Here is a 20,779-nt window from a genome sequence, read left to right on the forward strand (position 1 = left end):
TAATTCTATGTTTTTCACATAAATTTTATTATATGTTACATGTGTCATGCCAATCTTTTGGTCACATCAAGTTAAATTGTGGATACTTATCCACAAGCAATTTAAAAAATGGGGCAGTTGGGAGGCTATTTTCCATTAATTTCTTTTTCCAGGATCTGTAAAATCTGAATATTTTAAAAACAGAGTAAGCTAGCATTTGCTGTCAAAAATACATGCTACAATTCAATATGGAACACAGACTGACAGACAAAAATCAGATTAGATACACCACATTTTGTCACAATTTCAAACTTTGTTATAACTAGAAAGTCAATAGTCTTTACCCAAAGGTAGTTCCATGACAGTTATGGCCATGAAAAATATTCTGGAAATTTGAATTGCCAAAATAAAAATTAAATTAAAAAAATATATATAAAGAATTGGGGCATGGCATTTTGAGATTGGGCAGCAAGAATGAGAATCTACAAATTAACTGGTCTTACATATGATAATGGTATGTATTATCACACAATGTAATTATTGGCCAACATATGGTTACCATATATGGTAATTTTGGCTGTGTACATGTATACTGAAAAAGGAAGAGAAAAATGAAGCCCTGAATAAATGTGATAAAGCTAACATAATACTTTAAGTATTTAACCACCATGACCATAGTATGTAAGTTTGATGATATATGTACAAATTCATTTCCTTTGTACTGATTAAAACACATGCATGTAATATATAAAATACTGGCTATATGAAAGATAACAAATATTTGAGTTTATTGCAACAGTGACGTCTCAATCAGAATGTTTTGGATACATATAGATTATCAGACAGACTGTTATTTATATTATTTTTCCATTCAAATGATAAAACTTATATTTTCAACATGCTAGCTTTAGAGAACAAGTCAAAATCTAAACTTTAGACTTGAGATTAGCAAAATAGTTTACATCAAAATTGGCTGCTCGATGCAGAATTGGTATCTCTCATGAACTCTGTAGATAACACAGGAAATCTCTAGCAATAATTAGATCACCACTCAGTGGTTAAAATGTCACGTGCATTTTCAATCAAGGATTTATAAAGGGAAGTGCATTTCTAAATCATTATTGTACAATGCACAGAGGTACAAAATTTTTAATGATTAAAGGAAACCCTAAAATGTGGCAAAGGAACAGATAGTCTAAAACAATACAATATATATCCAACTCTGTTGGTAGAGCATCTAAAATAGCATATTATTATTCTCAGTTGTAACTCTTGCTTCTCTGGGTACAACACAATCTTTTTACCATAACACAGTATTTGAGTAACTATGAGCTTCATAACTGGCCTCTGCAGTGTGGATGAATCGGTGAAAAATGGTCGATGAATTATCAAGGGTCTGTCAAAGCCTTTGTCACTGTGAAGTAAAAATAAGGTTATTTCAAAACAGACTTGATTTTTTAATTGCCGATCCAAGAGCAGACTTAAGTCATACTCAAAGTCCTCATCCTTGCAAAAATAAATTTTCAGTAACCTTATCAAGCCCTTGTCATTGTAATGAAATAAAAATTGCCATTTTATAATTAAGGCCATAACAAATCATACGCCTGTTTATAGTTGTGTTCTTAAACAAAATAGGGTCAGTAAGTAGGCATTTTCATTATACATAATGTATTATACTTCATACAAAAATCACAAATTTCTATTGGATACGCATTATGTGTTATTTTGATCTATTCCTTTCTAGCTACGCCCCTTAAAATAATTGGTAGTTACTATATATCACTATGATATATCACCCTCATCACAATATATCTCCCTCTTGATCTGAAACATCGTTCCTTGTCCATATGCACATCCTTTTCATTTTCATTTAAGATGACTATAAGTTTAAAAAAATTAATAGTGTTTATTTTTGCTATTGTTGATTTATCTAAATTCCATTCCAGTTAAAAGTTTACTCAGCGGGTGTCTCTAAAAAAGCAGAGGACGCTTACCCTACCGGTGCACCTGGTCCATGCTCCCAATTTTTAGTGGAGTCCGAGTTGCTCATTTGCTTTTGTTACTTCGTATGTAAAATTTTTGTTACTATATGTTCTTTGTTGTGTATATCTGTTTTCCATGTCTGGTCTTTGTCCCTGGATTACATTCTTTTGATTACTGCTATAACCTTGGTTCCCTTGATTACTCTTTCCAAAGTTAATAGGTAAAGGCATGCAATGTCAATAAACTGTTCCAAAGGTTAACAGGTAAGGATTGCAATGTAAAAGAACTGTTCCAAAGTTAACAGGTAAGGGTTTGCAATGTCAATAAACTGTTTCAAAGGTTTACATGTAAAGGTATGCAATATGAATGAACTGTTCCAAAGGTTAACAGGTTAGGTTTTGCAAAGTCAATGAACTGTTCCAAAGTTAACAGGTAAGGGTATGCAATGTGCATGAACTGTCCAAAATGTTAACAGGTAAGGATATGCAATATGAATGAACTGTTCCAAAGGTTAACAGGTAAGGGTTTCCAAAGACAATGAACTGTTCCAAAGTTAACAGGTAAGGGTATGCAATGTAAGTGAAACTGTTCCAAAGGTTCACAGATAGGGATTTACTAAGTCAATGAACTGTTCCAAAGTTAACAGGTCAGGGTTTGCAATGTAAGTGAACTGTTCCAAAGGTTAACAGGTAATGGTTTACACAGTCAATGAACTGTTCCAAAGTTAACAGGTAAGGGTATGCAATGTAAGTGAACTGTTTCAAAGGTTTACAGATAAGGATTTACACATTCAATGAACTGTTCCAAAGGTTAACAGGTAAGGATTGCAATGTCAATGAACTGTTCAAAAGTTAACAGGTAAGGGTATGCAATGTGAATGAACTGTTCCAAAGGTTTACAGGTAAAGGTATGCAATATGAATGAACTGTTCCAAAGGTTAACAGGTTAAGGTTTGGTTCAGAAAGGTTTCACTGTACTGTAATATATTTATTTACCAGTTTTGTTACTTCCTCTACCTTCTCTTCTCTACTGGGAGTTTTAGATATTCTTGGTGGCTGAAATAGTTTAAAAAAAATAAACAAATTTAACTAAAAAATATATACTATGTGAAGGCACATTTTTAGTAAATCTTGCTGTATATTTATGTCATGGAATGTATTTTCTAAATTTTGACTTTTTGACAGATTTTATACATGGAAAAGATAGAGAATGATTCTGAGTTGTTTCTGAATAAATTGTGCAGGGGAGCAGGCAGGTAAAATAAATATATGATAGGAGGTGGGGTAGAGAAAAAAAATTGTCTCTAAACCCATCAACTCCATACATTAATTCTAGAACAGTCCTTCTGAGTTCCTGTATGATTAACAAGTGTTTGCCATTAAGTGACATTTTTTGGACTATGTAATTTGTTCAAATGGAAGTCAAACTAAATATGGGTCATATATACAAACTCTCCTCAATGTAGAGTGTGTGAAATTATTTTCGTTGACAAATAAATATATCCTAGCCTTCCTTTTGTGGCATGACACCTTGTGGTAGAATTTCAAAGAGATCCATTCACTTACATATGCAGTATATTGTCTGATATAACAAAAACACTTGATTTTAGCCCATAGTTTTTGTTCCATAATTCCTGAATGGCTAAAGTCACAACGCCCAAAACTAATCCAAGCCTTCCTTTTGCATGATAGCACTTTGAGGCAGAATTTCAAAGGAAGTCATTCACATTTAATAAAGTTATTTTCAAGAAATAATGTGTCTATGGATGACAATGATGATGATGACAAAGATGATGCATTATAGAACTCACATTTTTTTTTGCAAATGTATAAAAAAAAATACATTAAAAATATCTAAATACTTCAATGGAAGAACACTTTTTATTCAATTTCAAAAATGATACAGAAAGTGGCCTCAATGAATGCATCATACACATGTACATCATTGAATTGAAAAAGCTTCAATAACAAATGTACTTTTAAAATATATGATAAGAGAAATTACTGTCTTATCAGCAAAAAAATTTACAATCTTATAATTGAGTCAAATTTACAGACTTCAGTTTGTGCAGAGCTGAGAATAAATTTTAGAATTTTTAGTATGTGACCAACAAGAATTCCAGTAATTTCAATTTATGTACTTTCATACTTTGGGCAAATATGAAAGAAGAAAGTTTTTCATATGCACAATGTACATGTAAACCAATACTGACATAGTTGCCTTATGTACTGGCACATAATATTAGCATTACTTCACAGAACATTAAGGCCGTTTTACGTGAAATTTAAAAAATTCTTTAAAGTTGCATTCAACAGTAAAACTGTTTTAAAATGACTAAACTTGCTATTATGCATTATCTATGAGGCTTGTTTGAAAAAAAAACAGATTTAAAAATACACTATTTTTCTCTTTTCGATTTATTGGGATTTTCCCTTCTGAATCACGTGATCATTTCCGGACAACTTTCAACTCAACTATAAAATGCTTTTGCCCGACCTCTAAAACGCAACCAAATTTGTTAAAATTTGGCAAGATAATTTGTAATAATGTATTTGTCCTGAATTTTGCTGGAAAAAGAAATGAATCGTCAGATTAGCTAAGAAAATCATATTAGAAATATGTTGTGAGGTGAAATTTGCTAATCTGTCGAAGTTGGCGATAGATTATTTTGTTCCACTATCCCTCACGACTTTTTGCCAGATACAGATAGATTCCATATTTCATTCCAATTCTATTGATGTATGACACAAGAAATTTGGTTGCGTGGAACAGGTCGGGCGAGATGAAAATATGACATAATATGTGTCCAACTTTTGTTCCCCTTTTGTTTACAAAGGCTCAAATGATCTATTTTTAGATTCAATATTAAGTGACACAGTGGAAAATGTGATTAAGATATCCAATGTTTCTTTCACTTATGCGCTTTATTATAACACTGCACATTCATACCTTATCCACTATCACAGTGAATGCTTTAAGTGTGCTATACAAGTGTGCATGGTGCTGCACATTTTGTTGATATATATATATATAGCACTAATGTATGTGTTGTGAAGGAGATGCATTTTACTGCATTTACATGCCTGTGTTCAAAATTTTACGGATGTTTTTAATGCTGTAAATGTATAGACTATTATGAGTATGTGGGTGATATTCACATAAAAATGAAACACTGATTAAATAATTATACTAAAAAGGGGGGTTGCTGTGAGATGTTCAAGCTTGCAAACAACGTCGTTTTCCACATATGGAAAATAAGCTGCGCCTACTAAAATTGTAGGAAATGCAAAATATGTAAACTTCTAAAGAATATTTAAGCTGAAAACTGAAACTGATGCTATAAACCCTTCATTTATTTTCTTATTCCTTCCAATGTTTCCAGATAGTTTTTTCAAAAAGTGTGTTTAATGGAAAATTGTAATTGCCTGCAGATGTTGACGTAAACATTGCATATGACATAGTAGCATTTTATGACTTTATGTAGTAGAAATTACACTTGAAGTGCCTTAACTATCCTGCCTTACCTTTTTGTTAACTTTACAGAGTATTTCATGCAGTGGGACAAATATACCATGGTCCTTTTTACAGTAAAAATATCTTTTATTTTGGTAAAATCCATCATGCTGTCCAACTGAAAAATTAAACAAAAATATTTTATACACATTACAAACTGTATTTACCTCAAATTTTTAATTTTTCTACATTGATCCAAGCAATATGTATTCAAACAAACAAATACTGTGGACAGATTTTTAAAAAGGTTATAAAATTGAGCAATAAAGAAAAACTGTTTTCATTAACCATATTAAATGGTTGCATTTACCAGTTGACTTGCTTAGCTAACTTTCTGCATCTAAAACTGATGCTTTCTATCCCTTCAATATGATTCAATTCTCTCCACTCCAAAGCAACAATCTAAGGCCAATATTAAATTAAATTTGTTTTCCCTTACTCTCCCTACCAATAAAATTTTCCCTATCAAAATAATTCTATTGTTTTTCTGTGTGTAATTTTCACAGCATCATTTTTCACTTCTTTGAACATGTTTTTTTACAGAATCATATGAACTTTGGGTAACAAAAATATTTTTCATACCTACACATACCAACCCAAAGCCAAGAGCAAGGATAAGGGGAAACAAACATTATTGTAAGTGTGGCCTTAATTTTTCATTCTGTTGTTGCACTTTTGAGAAAACTATTGTACAGATTGTACATGAAACTGGCATTTAGCAAGAGTTATCTTTCTTGGTTTGGTTGATTTAAGTAGAAGATGAAAGCATGGTTTTCTCTAACATAGGGATCTGTATGCAGAAAGAACTGTAGATGCATAAATATAGATTGAAAAAATATTGTTTTTCTGCACCAAGAAGTACCCCTGTCATTGACAGTGTTTGAGTTTTGTTTGGACTGGTACTTAAGTTGACATTTACCTGGTTGAGCAAGTTCCAAACCAACATATAAAACATCAGGAGTGTTGTCAAGGTGACCAATATAACAAATCCTTCCCGATTTATCTCCCTTGGCCACAACAAAGTCATCAAGCTGTACTTGTAGTTTATAGCTGCAAAATTAATGAACTACATGCATATCATTAATTGACATAAAATTTCTATGTACACAACGACAAGATATTAAATGCTTGAAATACAAAAAGTAACTTCTGAATTCTTTTGCTGAACAAGAGGTTACACAAGGTATTATGCTTTCATAATTCTCATTGTAATTATCAATCGATCTTTAGCTCAAGATACGCTTGACCCCTTTTTTCATGCTTAAATTACTGTATCTAAGATACGGTACAAAACAAAACAAGACTGTCTTTCATGTTTGGACCTGCGTCCCCAAAATATATTTTTCAGCACATATTTATCGTTTGTAGACACAAAACAAGTTATAAAACTTCATTATGGGTTACTGATTTCCCAAAACAATGTACTAATCACATACTAATTATAACATATACTCCTGAAAAAATGGCTAAGTTTAACATGCTATAATTCTAGGAAAAAGAAAATCGAAACCATAACAACTGGTGCACATGTTCAATATGTACACTGTATGTAAACTCTGAGCAAAGTTTGAAAAATATTGGTTGAATACTTTGTGCATAACAATTTATATCAAGTAGGTACCCTCTAGGTGCAACAGACAAACAAAGTCCAATGGCTACTAGATCTGCCTTCACTATCAGTGATGCAGGTAAATAAAAATAAAAAAATAATGAAAAAGAAAAATTGGTCCTATCATAATGCCAAATACTCTTAACAATCATGTCAATCAATTATCATATGGGCCTTCTTCTTAATCTATGATGTGAGGACCATCAGCATACTGTTATGCATCCATCAAAAGATATGATCATATGTCTATATTTTTTGCCAATAAACTATTGAACAAATGTAGAAGTTACACCAAATATTACAATAATTCATCATTTTCAATGTTTTCTATTATAGTGTAAATTGAAAGAACAAATGTGTTGTTTCTATTTATAGAGTCTGGAATCACTTGTCAGAAAATGAAATAACAGGATAATTAATTGGAAAGAGTGGATAACCAGAATATGATCATGAGTGCTTAAGAACTCAAAGAAGAACATGTACCATGCCCGATTTAAATCTTCAAGCGTTCTTGGTGCAAGATAACCAATTGATTATCCTATTTAGCACATTTGTATACAGATTTTCTCTATCATTTATTGCAATTTTAAACATGATTTCTGTATTTTGTTATTGGTGGATAGATATACCTTGTGACATTTTGGCAGGAGAAAGTCTGAGAGTGAAATTATCAAATTTATTTCATAGAGTGAATAATCAAAATTAATCATACAGGGAACATTAAATCAATCACTGCTTTTTTTAGACAATTTTATTTTCTCTCTTTTCAGTGGAAAATAAACAATTTATAAACCCTAAAATGCCCTTGTTTGTAATATATTATCCTACCTTACAGAGAATTTCTGTGCGTCATTGACATCTTCGTCACCCTTCTGTACAGCTGACTCACACCGTGTACACTTACATCCTCTAATTGGTTCTGAACAAACACTCGTCACACTTGGGGACAGAGCTCTAGTCCATTTTTTATTACTGTAAAAAGATACAAACAGTCCAATACTATTGTTATGACTCAAACTAAAATTAGTCTTTACAGTGGCATAGCACCTATTTTTTTTTACAGCCAGGCAGTTGACTTGCCAAAAGTGAGAGGGTCAGTATGCACACTGGGATAAAGCATATGAGGTAGACCAAGATATGGTCTGATAGACATCACGTCCCCCTCCACCCCCCCCCAAAAAAAAAAAAAAAAACAGTCTTAAAGATATGAAGACTTTTTGCTTGAAATCATTCTATTTCCACAAAAATTACTGTGAAAAAGTTTAAGCCTTACTCCACATGGTAGTTACCTATATTTAGGTTCCCCTAAATCTGAAATCCTGAATCCATCCATGAACATTGTTTGGGATTTTCAATATGGTGTACCTCGCAAAAGATTTTAGTATGGCAGCCACAATATCTGTAACAATTTGCCTTTGGTTTAAACAAGGATATCTGCTTGTAAGGAAAGCTATTTTTTAACTGTTTTTTTTTTCTTTTACATGAAATCATATTTATTTTGGCTATAATAAGCTTCAATCATTTTCAGAACATTTTTGTCCATTTGTTTCAAATAAAATTAAGTTATCAAAATTATTGGTGTCATTTCATATTACAATTAACAGTTACATGTAATTAGAATAACATCAGATTCTGTTAGCTGAGGTTTAATAAGACATTCTCCAATATTCCAAATCCCAGAAATTTGCATCTGCCCAGAAAATCTGCATAATATATATATAAAAAATAAGTTTATTTTATAGTGACATTTTCACTCATATTCTAGTGAGCCTAACCAAGACAATTGAATTGAGGTGATACTTTCTGGCAAGATATTCAAAGTGAACTTTATTTTTTTTAATATATTATGATACCAGTATCTATGTGGGAAAGTTAGCGGTAGTTCGAGGTCTCAGACCCTACATTTTCAAGCCAGGACCTTTGAAATGTCACTTACGAAGGTGCTGGAACTTAGACCAAGACTTATACTTTCATTGACACTTTGTCTGGGAATTATGGTTTTTCTAAGGTGGATTACTGTTATAAAACTATGAAAAGTCCACAACCTTTCACTCTAGAATGAAAATTTGAAGCCCTGTAAAAGTTATCTATGAATACAGCTGATTACATGTGCAATCATCTGATGATGAATAGTTATCAGGCTAGTACAATACAGAAACAGACATACCTCCATTGAACATCACTTTTAGAATGGTTCTCAATAATTCTTTTTCTAAAAGAGATTTTTTGTTACTTACTTTTGTAATGAAAGCGGTAAGCTTTAAATGCAAAAAAAATATAAAAATGACTTAACAATATTTACTGCCACTCTAAGAATGGTACACCACCATGTCAGTGATGAGTCATGGTATGTCTACTTCTGTACTGAAAGAACAATTGCAAGGAGTCAAAAACATTAAAATCACAGATAAAATCACTGATCCTTACCTTTGTGTTTTATTTTTACTATTTCCAATACTGTTTGTCTGTTTTTGACCTTTGACCTTAGGGTCAGAGTGGTTATGCAGTTCATTTTCTATATATAACTTATCAAGATTTTGGTTAACCTGAAGAAAAAAATTGACAAAATTATAAAATGCAGTTCTGTTAAAAACTGAACCAAAAATAACATGAATAATGCCTCTGAAGAATGTTAAGTCAAAATATCTTCACCTCAAAATTAGTTGATGAGTATATCTGTTAATGTATCAGCTAATCTCAAGTTTGCAACAGATATTGTATTATATATACATTCAAAAATTTCTCACATTTACATGTACATGTACTAATAGTGTACAATGTAGAACTATTACAGACATGTATAATCAAGCTTAAACAAAATGCACATGTGTATTTAGTGTACATGTACATGTATATCCCTAAATGTCCAGTTACCAGGAAGCTCAAGTTCCTACTACCATATAGTCGGCAGAGATCAATGAGATTAACTTCACTGTGCTGGGTGAATTTCAGTACATAATTAACAACCAGAATATACAATGTCCCAGCTGGGTCAGTGTAACATTATTAAAAAATGCGACTGACACAGTGTTTCACCAACAAATACAGAATTAAAACTCCCACTTGAGTGTTGGAGAAACAAATGTCCCTGAGTGTACTGTATATGTACCAGGTAACCATCATCAAATAACGAACCTCAATCTGTTGGAGGCATTCTGTGATAAACTTCAGATCTTTATCTACATCAAATGCATTCTCCAATTTAGCAATCTCGTCTACAATATCTAGCAAGGAAGCAAGAAAATTATTTTCAAAAATAACATGATGAATACAAACTGAGACTCACTTCAGGACTTAAAAGTTTAGTTTGTTTGAACTTGGCGTTCAATCAATTAGATTCCATGAAAATAATGCAGATAAAATATGTCTGTATTGTCTTAATTGCCAAAAAGTACAACTTGAACATCTAATTTAAATATAGAGTAAAGTAATAAAGTAACTATTTTCTAGTCAAAATGAGAAAGAGTCTGACCTCTAGAAAAACGCAAGGACAGAGGTAGACCATTAAATGTCCATCAAAACCCAGCATTTAACTATGTGTAGAAAAACAGTAAACAATGCTCAGTAACTTGATACCCATCCATTTCCCTATTTAATAGCATGCACCTTGACTTGGAACTTAATCATGAATATGATTCTGAGAAAACTTCATTAAATTCCATTCAGTGGTAAAGGAAATATTACGGATAAGAGGTCTGTCCATCTATGATACCATATTCATTAAGGAAAAAACCTAGGTTTTGATATGTTGAACCCCAAAATGAATTTGGATAAAAAATCTAAAGTGGGACAATGGGAATAGGTAATAAAGATTCTGTGAAAGTTTCATTAAATTTCTACAACGCTAAAGATAAAAGGGACTTCATTCTTTGGAGATCATATAAGAGAAGATAAGTCAAAAGTAGCCATTGTATGGGGTTCCTTACGGGTAACAGGAAAAATTTTTCAGACAGGTAAGTACAGATTTGAAAATAAACAGCTCCATTAAATTCCTTTCAGTGGTATAGGAGTAACAGACAAGAGACAGGTACCCCTCTGCATGACAGAAGGAAGGAAGGAAGTATGGACACTCCTATCACTATATACTCCCACTTTGCGAGTAAATAATGAGTTATTCCTTAGCCTGGTTCCATGTCTCACTTATCTTCGTAAGCTACTTACTTTTTGTATCTTGAACAATATCCGTCTTTGTTTGCTTGCTTGATCGTTGTGTATATCTGAAAAATACAATTATATGGATAGGAATGGTTGAGACTTTTTTTAAAATCTTGTGCAAAATTCTAAAAATTATATAGTGAAACTGGTCAAATCCAAATACTTTTTGAAGACTTTTTTTATCAATTTAGATGTATTTAGAAAATACTGTGTAATGCTGGAACATCTATATAAACCCAACCAATTCAATGTCCAAAAAGTTTAGACAATTTCCACTGGATAGTCAGAGATTGAATTAAATGGAAATATTAAAAGGTTCAACTTATACCCTCCCAAAGGCCCTTAGATTCCTAACACACTGTAGAAAACTATTACATGTATATACATGTGTACATGTAATTTGGTACAATAGTTGCCTTTTTAAAGGAAACTCTTGAATTTTCTTGTTGGGTCAATTACCCATTCTTTTGACATGAATTGGGTAATTCAGAGCATGCCTAATGCATTGTTTTTACACAAAAATGTGGGCAACTGACCCATGCTTCCCTATCTTTTGGGGTTCTATTTGCATTTTATGGCCAATGGCCCATGACTCCCTCCCAAAGTGATTCCTGCCTTTGGACAAAATCATTTCTCAAAGAAAACTATAATAGTAATCTCTACAAACAAACCTATAAATCCTATCATTTTTCTTCTCTGGGGTTCTCTTGTTCTTCTCATAATGTGATGGACCATGTACAGCAGCCCTGGAGTCCACATGAACTTCAGCTCTGGTTGTCAATCCGTTTCGTGTAGGTTTTTGGACCTGTACTTCATTTGTTACCTTAACAACTGTTGAAGGACAGTGTGAAACACGAGCAGTTCCAGGTCCATGGGGATTTGATATTGGAGTATTTGAAGTCTTTCCTGATCTCTCAGTCTCACTGTTAAATGGCTCTGAAGTCATAAGAGCTGTTTCTGGTCCAGGCCTAGGTGCTCCAATTGCAAGCTCATGACCAGACCTTCTAGATGTTGGGGAAATACTCTGTCCATTATGTCGGGAACCTATGGGGGAACGTTGCTGACTTGGTGGTCGCTGTCGTGTTTTGGGTGAATCACTGATCGTACTAGAACATTGACTACATCTGGAGGGTGGTCGATAGGGCTCCTATAAAATATTGTTTATATCAGCTTAGCATTGCAGGAACATGTCATACTAAATTGTAAACTAGAAATATGTGCCCATTTGACACTGATACCCATGTCCCCAATTTAAACAACACAGGAAGGAAGAAAACTTTAATCAAAATAATGTAATCAAACATTTCACACATGACACAAATCATAATGCTTATTATTAAGGAGGCAGACCTACGGTAAGGGACATAACTCATGAAATCAGTGATATGTTTGTATTATACTCAATTTCACCAAAGCCTCTCAAGCTTTCATTTGAAGCAGAATAAAATGAATCAAAGTTAATTAGATACTTACTTAAGATTGATGTAAAATGCTGAATATAAACGTTCCAATGATTTTTAAGAGTTGTGTCCCTTACCCTAGGTCTACCTCCTCTAAGTTCTCTTAAAGAAATATCTTCAAAGTGGAAGAATTAGACATATTCAAAACAAACCAAAGAAAAATATACACTATGTTTCAAAAAGCAGATAAATTTAAGATTAGGTTATCTTTTACAAAAGTCATATAAAAATTGGTGGTCTTTCCACTCCACTTGTGAAAAAGACAAGAAAAAAAAATTTAATCCTTAATCAGCTTATTAATCTCCAACAAAAATGACCAGTAGAAAACATCCTATCAAAATGTATGTAGGTCTAACTCACAATCATGAAACTACAAACCAACTTTAACAAAAAGAAATTTCACAGACAGCTGATTAAAGCTTATGGAGAGAAAGACAGCAAAATAACTAAAGGTAGTTGGAATATATAGTCTCATTCCACCTTTTCAATTTATTTTGAATGACAAAATATCCAGTCACACTGATATATATGTAATGCAATTTTCTTCACATAGTTTGCATATATGTACCTGGATGGGATAGCTCACATCATATAGAATACTCTTATCTGAACTAAGTGAAGCTGGTGTTGGACTCGTGGAATGTGATGTTGGTCGACTCATTAATCTCAAGGCTTCATTTTCTTTTTTTAGCATCTGTACCTTCTTCTCCAAACTACAATAATGGGATTATTTCAGGCAGTTATACTGTACATGTACAAATATACAAGTACTTCTTTGAACATGGCTACATGTACAGTGTTCTAGGATTTTTTATAAAATGAGGTTTCCTCGGGAAAAATCCATATAAAATCAACTTTCCCACAGTCAATGACTGCTTTCCTAACAAAACAAATCCTTACAGCATATGAAGTTTTCAACTTGCCACGGGAAAGTGTAACTAAGCACCTGACTTTCCCTGACCCAAATTTCACTTGCCCCGGGTAACCGAAAATAGGAATCCTAGAACACTGCATGTATGCTTAAATAATCAATTATTTGTCGAGAACTTATCCTGTCATAAACATTTGAGGGGGTCACATGTCATTATGCACATTCAAATTAAAAATGTCCTATTAAAACCATCATTTGTTTTTTCAAAGCATGACAACAATATTTAAGAAGATAATTATGATGTAGAAGGTTGTAAATCTGTACAATTCTACAATTATTTAAAACTTGATAAAATTCCTTGTTAATCACATAAACATATTCCCAAAATTTATTTTTGGAATCAACCGAAATGATTATTCAATTGCACATTTGTATATCTAAAATGTGCTTTCAGAATTGTGTTATTTCAGGAACTTTGATCACCAGGACTAAAAGCAGCAGAAACACACAAAAATCTTCCATTTTATACAAAAGGATACTTAAGACTGATTAATGCAAATTAACCTACATGTTCTTGCTAAAACAAGAACAACTGTTCTACAAATCATCTAGTTGAGTTGGTCAATAAAATTGTCAATAAATATGTAATTTCATATTGGCCCTGTTATATAGTTCGGTTGATCATATTGGCCACGACAGCCATATTGGCCCGCGGTGATGACTCGGGGCCAAGATGACCGTCTCGACCAATATGACAGACCTCAAACCTATAACAGGGCCAATATGAAATTACATATTTATTAACATATACATGTTTTACAAATCATAACGGAAGTATGTATTGAAAAAAAAAAATTTTATTAATCACGTATCGGAATTCACACTAACAGTGATATCTGATATTTTGATTAAAACCTAAAAAAGTACAGATGAATTGTAATGGTATCTGAACAATTAATTAAGCATAAAACAGATGATAGTAAGTGTACAGGGCTTTCCATCTTTTCAGTGAACAGGCTTATTAGAGAAAATGGACCATCTACACCTTCAAAATGTAACAAAGGGGGAATGAGGCCCATTGTGAATTTTAAGCGTCCATTTCCACTTTCTGAACTGTCTACATTTTGACAGTAGCCAGTTCTTAATGAAACCTCTGCACAGTGTGTTTCGATAACTTCATCCTTTTGCTAGTGAATCTGCAATTTTATCGTACTCCAATGACTCAAATCTTGAATAGCTCAAGCATTTTTGCCTGGTACCTTTGCCTTCAACTTAACAAGGTTCCACTGTAGATACAGCCAGTATATACATTGTACATGTACAGTATAAAAAAATCACCATATAATCTACACCATAAAACGGTAGCCAGGAGATAGCTTCCAAACTATAGCCATTATATCAAAATCGTTAATGATTAAAAGACCTGATTTAAAGGACCCACTGGATTTCATGAAATCCAATGAAAAACCCTGAAATTCTAAAAAGTGGTTGATGAGGATTTGTGCTCACAGACAAACAGACTGACTGCTACTATTATCATTTCTTTGTACATGAACAAATCCTGCAAAAAAACCTCAATGTTGGGAAAGCTACCTTCGTTTCGCTCTAAGAAGATTGGCTACGTCTGTACATAGTGGAACAATTCCTTTCCTTGTACTGTTAACGACAAAAGCTACAGCTCTGGATGCTATCTCTTTTTCTTCTACCAAACTATTTAAATCTCCTTCTGAAATAAAACAATTGCCAGAAATTATACAATTTCAAGTTGTTTTCTTTTTCTTTAACTGAACTTACAATATTTTAAGTATTGCATTTTTAATCTTCATGTACATGTATACATACATGTAAGTGGTATAATTTACATACATGTACATGTACATTTTTGTATATAGATGAACATGTATGTTATAGATATTACTGGTATTTTCAGCAGCATACAAGCTGTCACCGATTAATGTAAAATGAAGCTTACATATCAATATGATCTTCAACATGAATTCCAATTTCAGCTCTTCACACAATGGAAGAAAATGGTAGCTCAAACTACTGAGACTGACCAACAAAACTGAGTTACTGAGTAAAAATCAATTATTTAGACAATTTTTTTCAATTCTGTTTTCTGACCTTTTAATGCAGTTTGTTATATACATGTACACAACATTTAGACATACATGTACATGTATATATTTTCTGTGTGTATATTTACATGTACATGTACTAGTACCCCAGTGTTCATTCCAGAAAATTGCAAAGGTTGCCAGTGACCCCCTTGACAGCATAACAGGGGGTCATTTTCAGAGAAAAGGGGGCCAATAAGGCAGTATTTTAAGGAGTCATTCTTAAATAACAGGAAAGATTCAACCAACAAAAAAGTTAACCTCCAGTTTATAGTTTCATTTTAGGTGAAAGGAATAAAAAGAAAAACTAGTATATGTTGTTGTTTTTTGTCATGGCTTTGTGTTGATTCAGATTGTAATTCCATGTGATGTTGCAGCTCCAGTTAAAATCTTTCTGTTCTTATCAGAATCGTATCCAACCTGGCCCAGGCCCACGGACATGAACAATTTCATCTTCACTCGAAATTCTCGACCCTAGGTTCACCAGCTGTGCCCATTAGTTTTCAGTCAGTTGGCTGATCTGATATTTACTTGGTCCCGTAATAAGAATCCAGGGAAATGATCGGATCATGTCCCTTGCACACCACCTGCAGTTTCATTTAATAGTATTTGATCCACGAAAAGTTATTACTTTTACTACAAAACGGTCAAGGCCATTGGCACTTTTAAATGAAGGACAGGGACCCAAAAAATCCAGAAATTCAGAGATAGACCTGCGGAATATTGTGCGCCCATTGGACCCACATGCTGCACTTTTTGTGCGCCATGCATAAAATATCTGCGATGATGGCATGGCGCAAGGGCACGGTCTGGAATGAACACTGGTACTCTGTTGAGCCCTAACTCAGCTCAACCTCTACCAAGCCTGCATTCCTCCAACCATGAACCATTCCTCTTTTTTTTATTTGGATACTAATAAGCCAGTTCAGGACCAAAGAAATGTATAAACCAATTAGTTGAAATTTTAGTTATACTTTATCATACTTAGCAGAAGAGCCCTCCCTTGCTGATTCCAAGAAAAACACATAACTTCTTACGGACTGACAGACACATAAACTACATGTATCTTTTTTTATACAGAACATATATGTACATATGTATGAACAGTTATTGAACAAAACCAGGTTGAGATTGAAATAAAACTGACAAAGTGATGCCCCCGCACTCCACTTGGACACAACTCCCATCAACTATTTAGCCAAAACGTAGGACTACCGTAGAAACATTTTGTGTCTGGGAGACACAAATGATGACCCTCACATTTGAAACATTTGTCTATAAAAAAGTTTCTCTGAGTGGCTATTTAATTACTTAGCTTTTATAGTACGTTTTCTGTCCATCCCCTTTAAACATATGCATGTGCATGAGGAACACACACAGATGAAAACATTTTTATTAAGAAATAGTCATGGTTTCACTATGCTGATTTGGATCAAAAACATTTGTACCATTGAAAAAATTCTGACGTATTAAAAAAGTTGCTGCAAATATTTTTGAAGAAAAAAATTGTTTTTTATTTTTAAATAAAGGGAGCTTCCTGCTTCAGAAACATGTCCAATGTATATACACTTTTCCAAAATTTCATTTTCGTTTGTGCAAGAGTTTTTGAATTATTGTTTAAGAACTTGAATTCACCTCCCTTTGTTATGAGTAAATTTCTATAACTCAATAAAGAAAAAAATGGAATTAAAAAAAATATAAAAGGAGCTTCCCATAATAGGAGCATACACTATCCAAAAGTTTAATTATAATCGGTGAAAGTCTTTTTGAGTTACATGTATTGTGCAAAAACTGGAGAACATCAGTTCTATATTCTATTATATTCCAATACTACTCCAACACTTCAGCTGTGAAGAGCATGAAGAGATGAGTTATAGTTTTTGAGACAAACACTTCAATCTTGTTCAACACAAGAACTAAAAATGATGTGTAAACACAAATAAAATGCTAAGCAAATGTACAGTACACAACACAAAGGCTTTTTAATAGGAAAAGTTAACATTTCAAGGACTTGGAGACAATGCTTGCTAGTAAATCTGCAATTTTATTATACTCCAATGACTCGAACCTTGAATAGCTCAAACATTTTTGCCTGGTACCTTTGCCTTCAACTTAACAAGGTTCCACTGTAGGTACAGCCAGTATATACATTGTACATGTACAGTCAGCCTCATATCTTGACCTCATTTAGAAATCGATGGTAAAGGAAAATTATTGACCAAACTTTACGACAAACGTGATGACTTTTCATTCAGAATTGTCAACTTTCCTTTCATCTGTGGCAACATCCCTTCGGCTTCTGCGTATGGAGTATTCATATCACAACTCATACGTTATGCCAGAGCTTGCTGAAACTACGCAGAATTTTTGTATTGCGCTAGAACTCTAACAAATAGGCTTCTGGAACAGGGTTATGTTGCTACAAGATTGAAGTCATCACTACAAAAGTTTTATGGTCGTTATCATGAACTCGTGGATCGTTATAGTGTATCCATCAGCACCATGAAAACTGATTTATTCAACGGTCATAGTTTTCCTTCCCTCGTTTGTCTACCCCGGACTTGACTTTTTATGAGCAACTCGGTGGGTGTTTCTAGAAAGCAGAGGACGCTTACCCTACCGGTGCACCTGGTCCATGCTCCTAGTTTTTAGTGGAATCCGAGTTGCTCATTTTCTTTTGTTACTTTGTATGTATGATTTTAGTTACTTTATTTTCTTTGTTGTGTATGTCTGTTTTCCATGTCTGGTCTTTGTCCCTGGAATACATTCTTTTGATTACCGCTATAACCTTGGTTCCCTTGATTACTCTTAAATCACAACTAAGAATTTTACTGCTGAAATTTGGTAAATTTAGAGCATATTTCTTTTTGGGAATGGGGCCACAAAATAAAGGTTGAAAAACCACGGTACCACATAACCACTGATCAGTTTCATATATTTTTTTAGGAATGGCTTGTTTCATTTTCAAATTTTACAAAGAATTTCTACTTAAAAAAATATTTAGACAAAAGTTCAATTATTTTTCTTTTATAACGGCTTTTCTAAATAAATACAAAACCTGAATTCAATACAAAATGTATAATCAATTTTAAGTACATTTTCAATTGCTTTATAACTGATTCATTCTGGCAAGGACTTTTATTTTACAATATTGTACATATACACTGTGCATGTACACTCCCAGATTTCAGTGAATATAAAAAAGGAGCTGGTCCAGTAAAGGTAAAATTTGGCCTCAAAGTCAAAGTCTACCTGATGAAAATTTAATGATGTTTCTCCTCTCTTTCAACAGTGTTTTACAGTTGATTCGAATGTTTCATGGTAATCATTTGAACACAAACGGACAAATATGCCCTTCAAACTTGGCTGAAATTGGAAAAATCTGTTAAAAAGGTGGAAAAAACACCAGGTTTTGTGCAGTTTTTCATTATTTTAACAACGGCTGCACAGCATGCGTGTTCATTTTCATGCTTCATATATTTTGAGTATAATTGTCAGCTACAACTTATGTGAAAATATCTTGGGTGAACAAATGTGTGTTCACTTCTGCTCCACACAAAAAACTGTGAAAGAATTGCAGAAATGTCAAAAGTTTAATGTTTTTGAAAGTAGCATAAATGCATACTGTTATTTCTGGAATAATGTTATAAATCCCCTAAAAATCAGCTTTAATCAAAGTTTAAAAAATGTACAAATCAAGGAGCCAAATGGGGTCCTTACCAATCTTTCTCCTTTACATAACTGATCATCCACTGATATTATTACATAATACAACTATGATCAGATTGGGCATTACGGCATAGGTCATCAATCTGTCAGTGGTAAGTCAACAATTCATCATCAATAAGTCAAATATGTGTGTGGATCAGTTTGGGGACTGTATTTTGTGATTGACAGATACATGTACATGCATATTAACTATATAAACTACTTTTCATTTAAGAGAAAATTATACAGTTATTTGACAGAACACTGGCGAGATGGAAATAAATAAAAATAAACTCCATTTTTTTAAAGACTTAAATACCAGTCCATATAAAATTCAGACACTGTCCCTATTAAAGTGATTTAAGATGAAGAAATCCCACCAATCTAAGAATCCTTTTTCAATCTACATATGCTATATTTTTAAGAAACAGTTGTACTTTTCATATTCAGATCTGCACTTATGAGAAAATCATCTCCCACTAAAATCAACCAAATCAAACAAAATTAAGAACTCTTGCAAAGTGCTTATTTCATGTACAATCTATATAAATTTTATCTCAAAAGTGCAACATCTAAATGAAAAACAAAGACTGATTATGTGGTCTATGACAGTTTCTGAACAGTCAAGAAATAAAAGTGAATTTGGCGGGTTTTTGACATGCATGAATCACCTGCTGTCTGATTTTTGCCAAGACTAATACTTAATTGCATGTTAATAACAAATAAATGCCAATGTGCAGAAGCTGAAGCTGTCATCTATTCAATAACATAGTCCCAATGTACATGTAGGTTTTCTTTTGACAATAACATGATTAATGATACGAGTGTTATATAATTTCAAGACCCCACACATCTTTATGATGAGCTTTGACTTGTACGGATAAATCTTTAATTGTTTGACCAAATCGAAAACATCATTGTATGATCATCATTTCAAACGTTATGAAACTTTTTTGTTTACATTCTGTTTCAATGAGTTGGAAAGTGATCGATAGAGCACTGCTACATGATTAAAATTTTTTACCCGTAATACTTGGAATTTCGTTCTCCCAACTATTCATCCAGGAATCTGAATGATCACACAACTCGCCGCTGTGGTCAGAATTTAACTCTGGTTCCATTTTTCTTTCTAAACTTTTTTAGCTTCAGATGCTGAATACGTCGCCATCTTGTTTGATTGGATTGGAATTTGAGGTGCATTAGGGGAACTTATCGATTAAAGAGTGCAAAACGGACAAAGAAAAATAACTCTAACTTATTTTCAACACAATTTACGTAAATTGACGTCATTTCATTTTATCGATTACTGAAAATCGAATTGCTTAGCCAGTTCCAGAGATATCAATAACTATAAATTTAAAGATTACACATGAGTAAAAGAAAA

The 20,779-nt window shown here is 33.0% G+C and overlaps 1 protein-coding gene across 1 annotated transcript; it reads right to left on the minus strand.

Moving 5' to 3' along the window:
* Positions 1-1,253: 1,253 nt before the first annotated feature.
* LOC148599449 (uncharacterized) lies at positions 1,254-20,571 on the minus strand. Its single transcript, XM_088557722.1, has 12 exons — positions 20,420-20,571; positions 15,164-15,296; positions 13,268-13,412; positions 11,911-12,386; positions 11,246-11,301; positions 10,220-10,308; positions 9,512-9,630; positions 7,913-8,056; positions 6,395-6,525; positions 5,487-5,593; positions 2,958-3,017; positions 1,254-1,393 (listed from the first exon to the last, which is right to left on the minus strand). Exons 1-12 carry the CDS (start codon positions 20,514-20,516, stop codon positions 1,391-1,393), a joined length of 1,560 nt encoding a protein of 519 aa, XP_088413848.1. The 5' UTR covers positions 20,517-20,571; the 3' UTR covers positions 1,254-1,390.
* Positions 20,572-20,779: the final 208 nt, after the last annotated feature.

This window comes from Perna viridis, chromosome 13 (genome assembly GCF_037379345.1).
Source record: "Perna viridis isolate PV_CMFRI_1.1 ecotype Kerala chromosome 13, ASM3737934v1, whole genome shotgun sequence".
Taxonomy (NCBI): domain Eukaryota; kingdom Metazoa; phylum Mollusca; class Bivalvia; order Mytilida; family Mytilidae; genus Perna; species Perna viridis.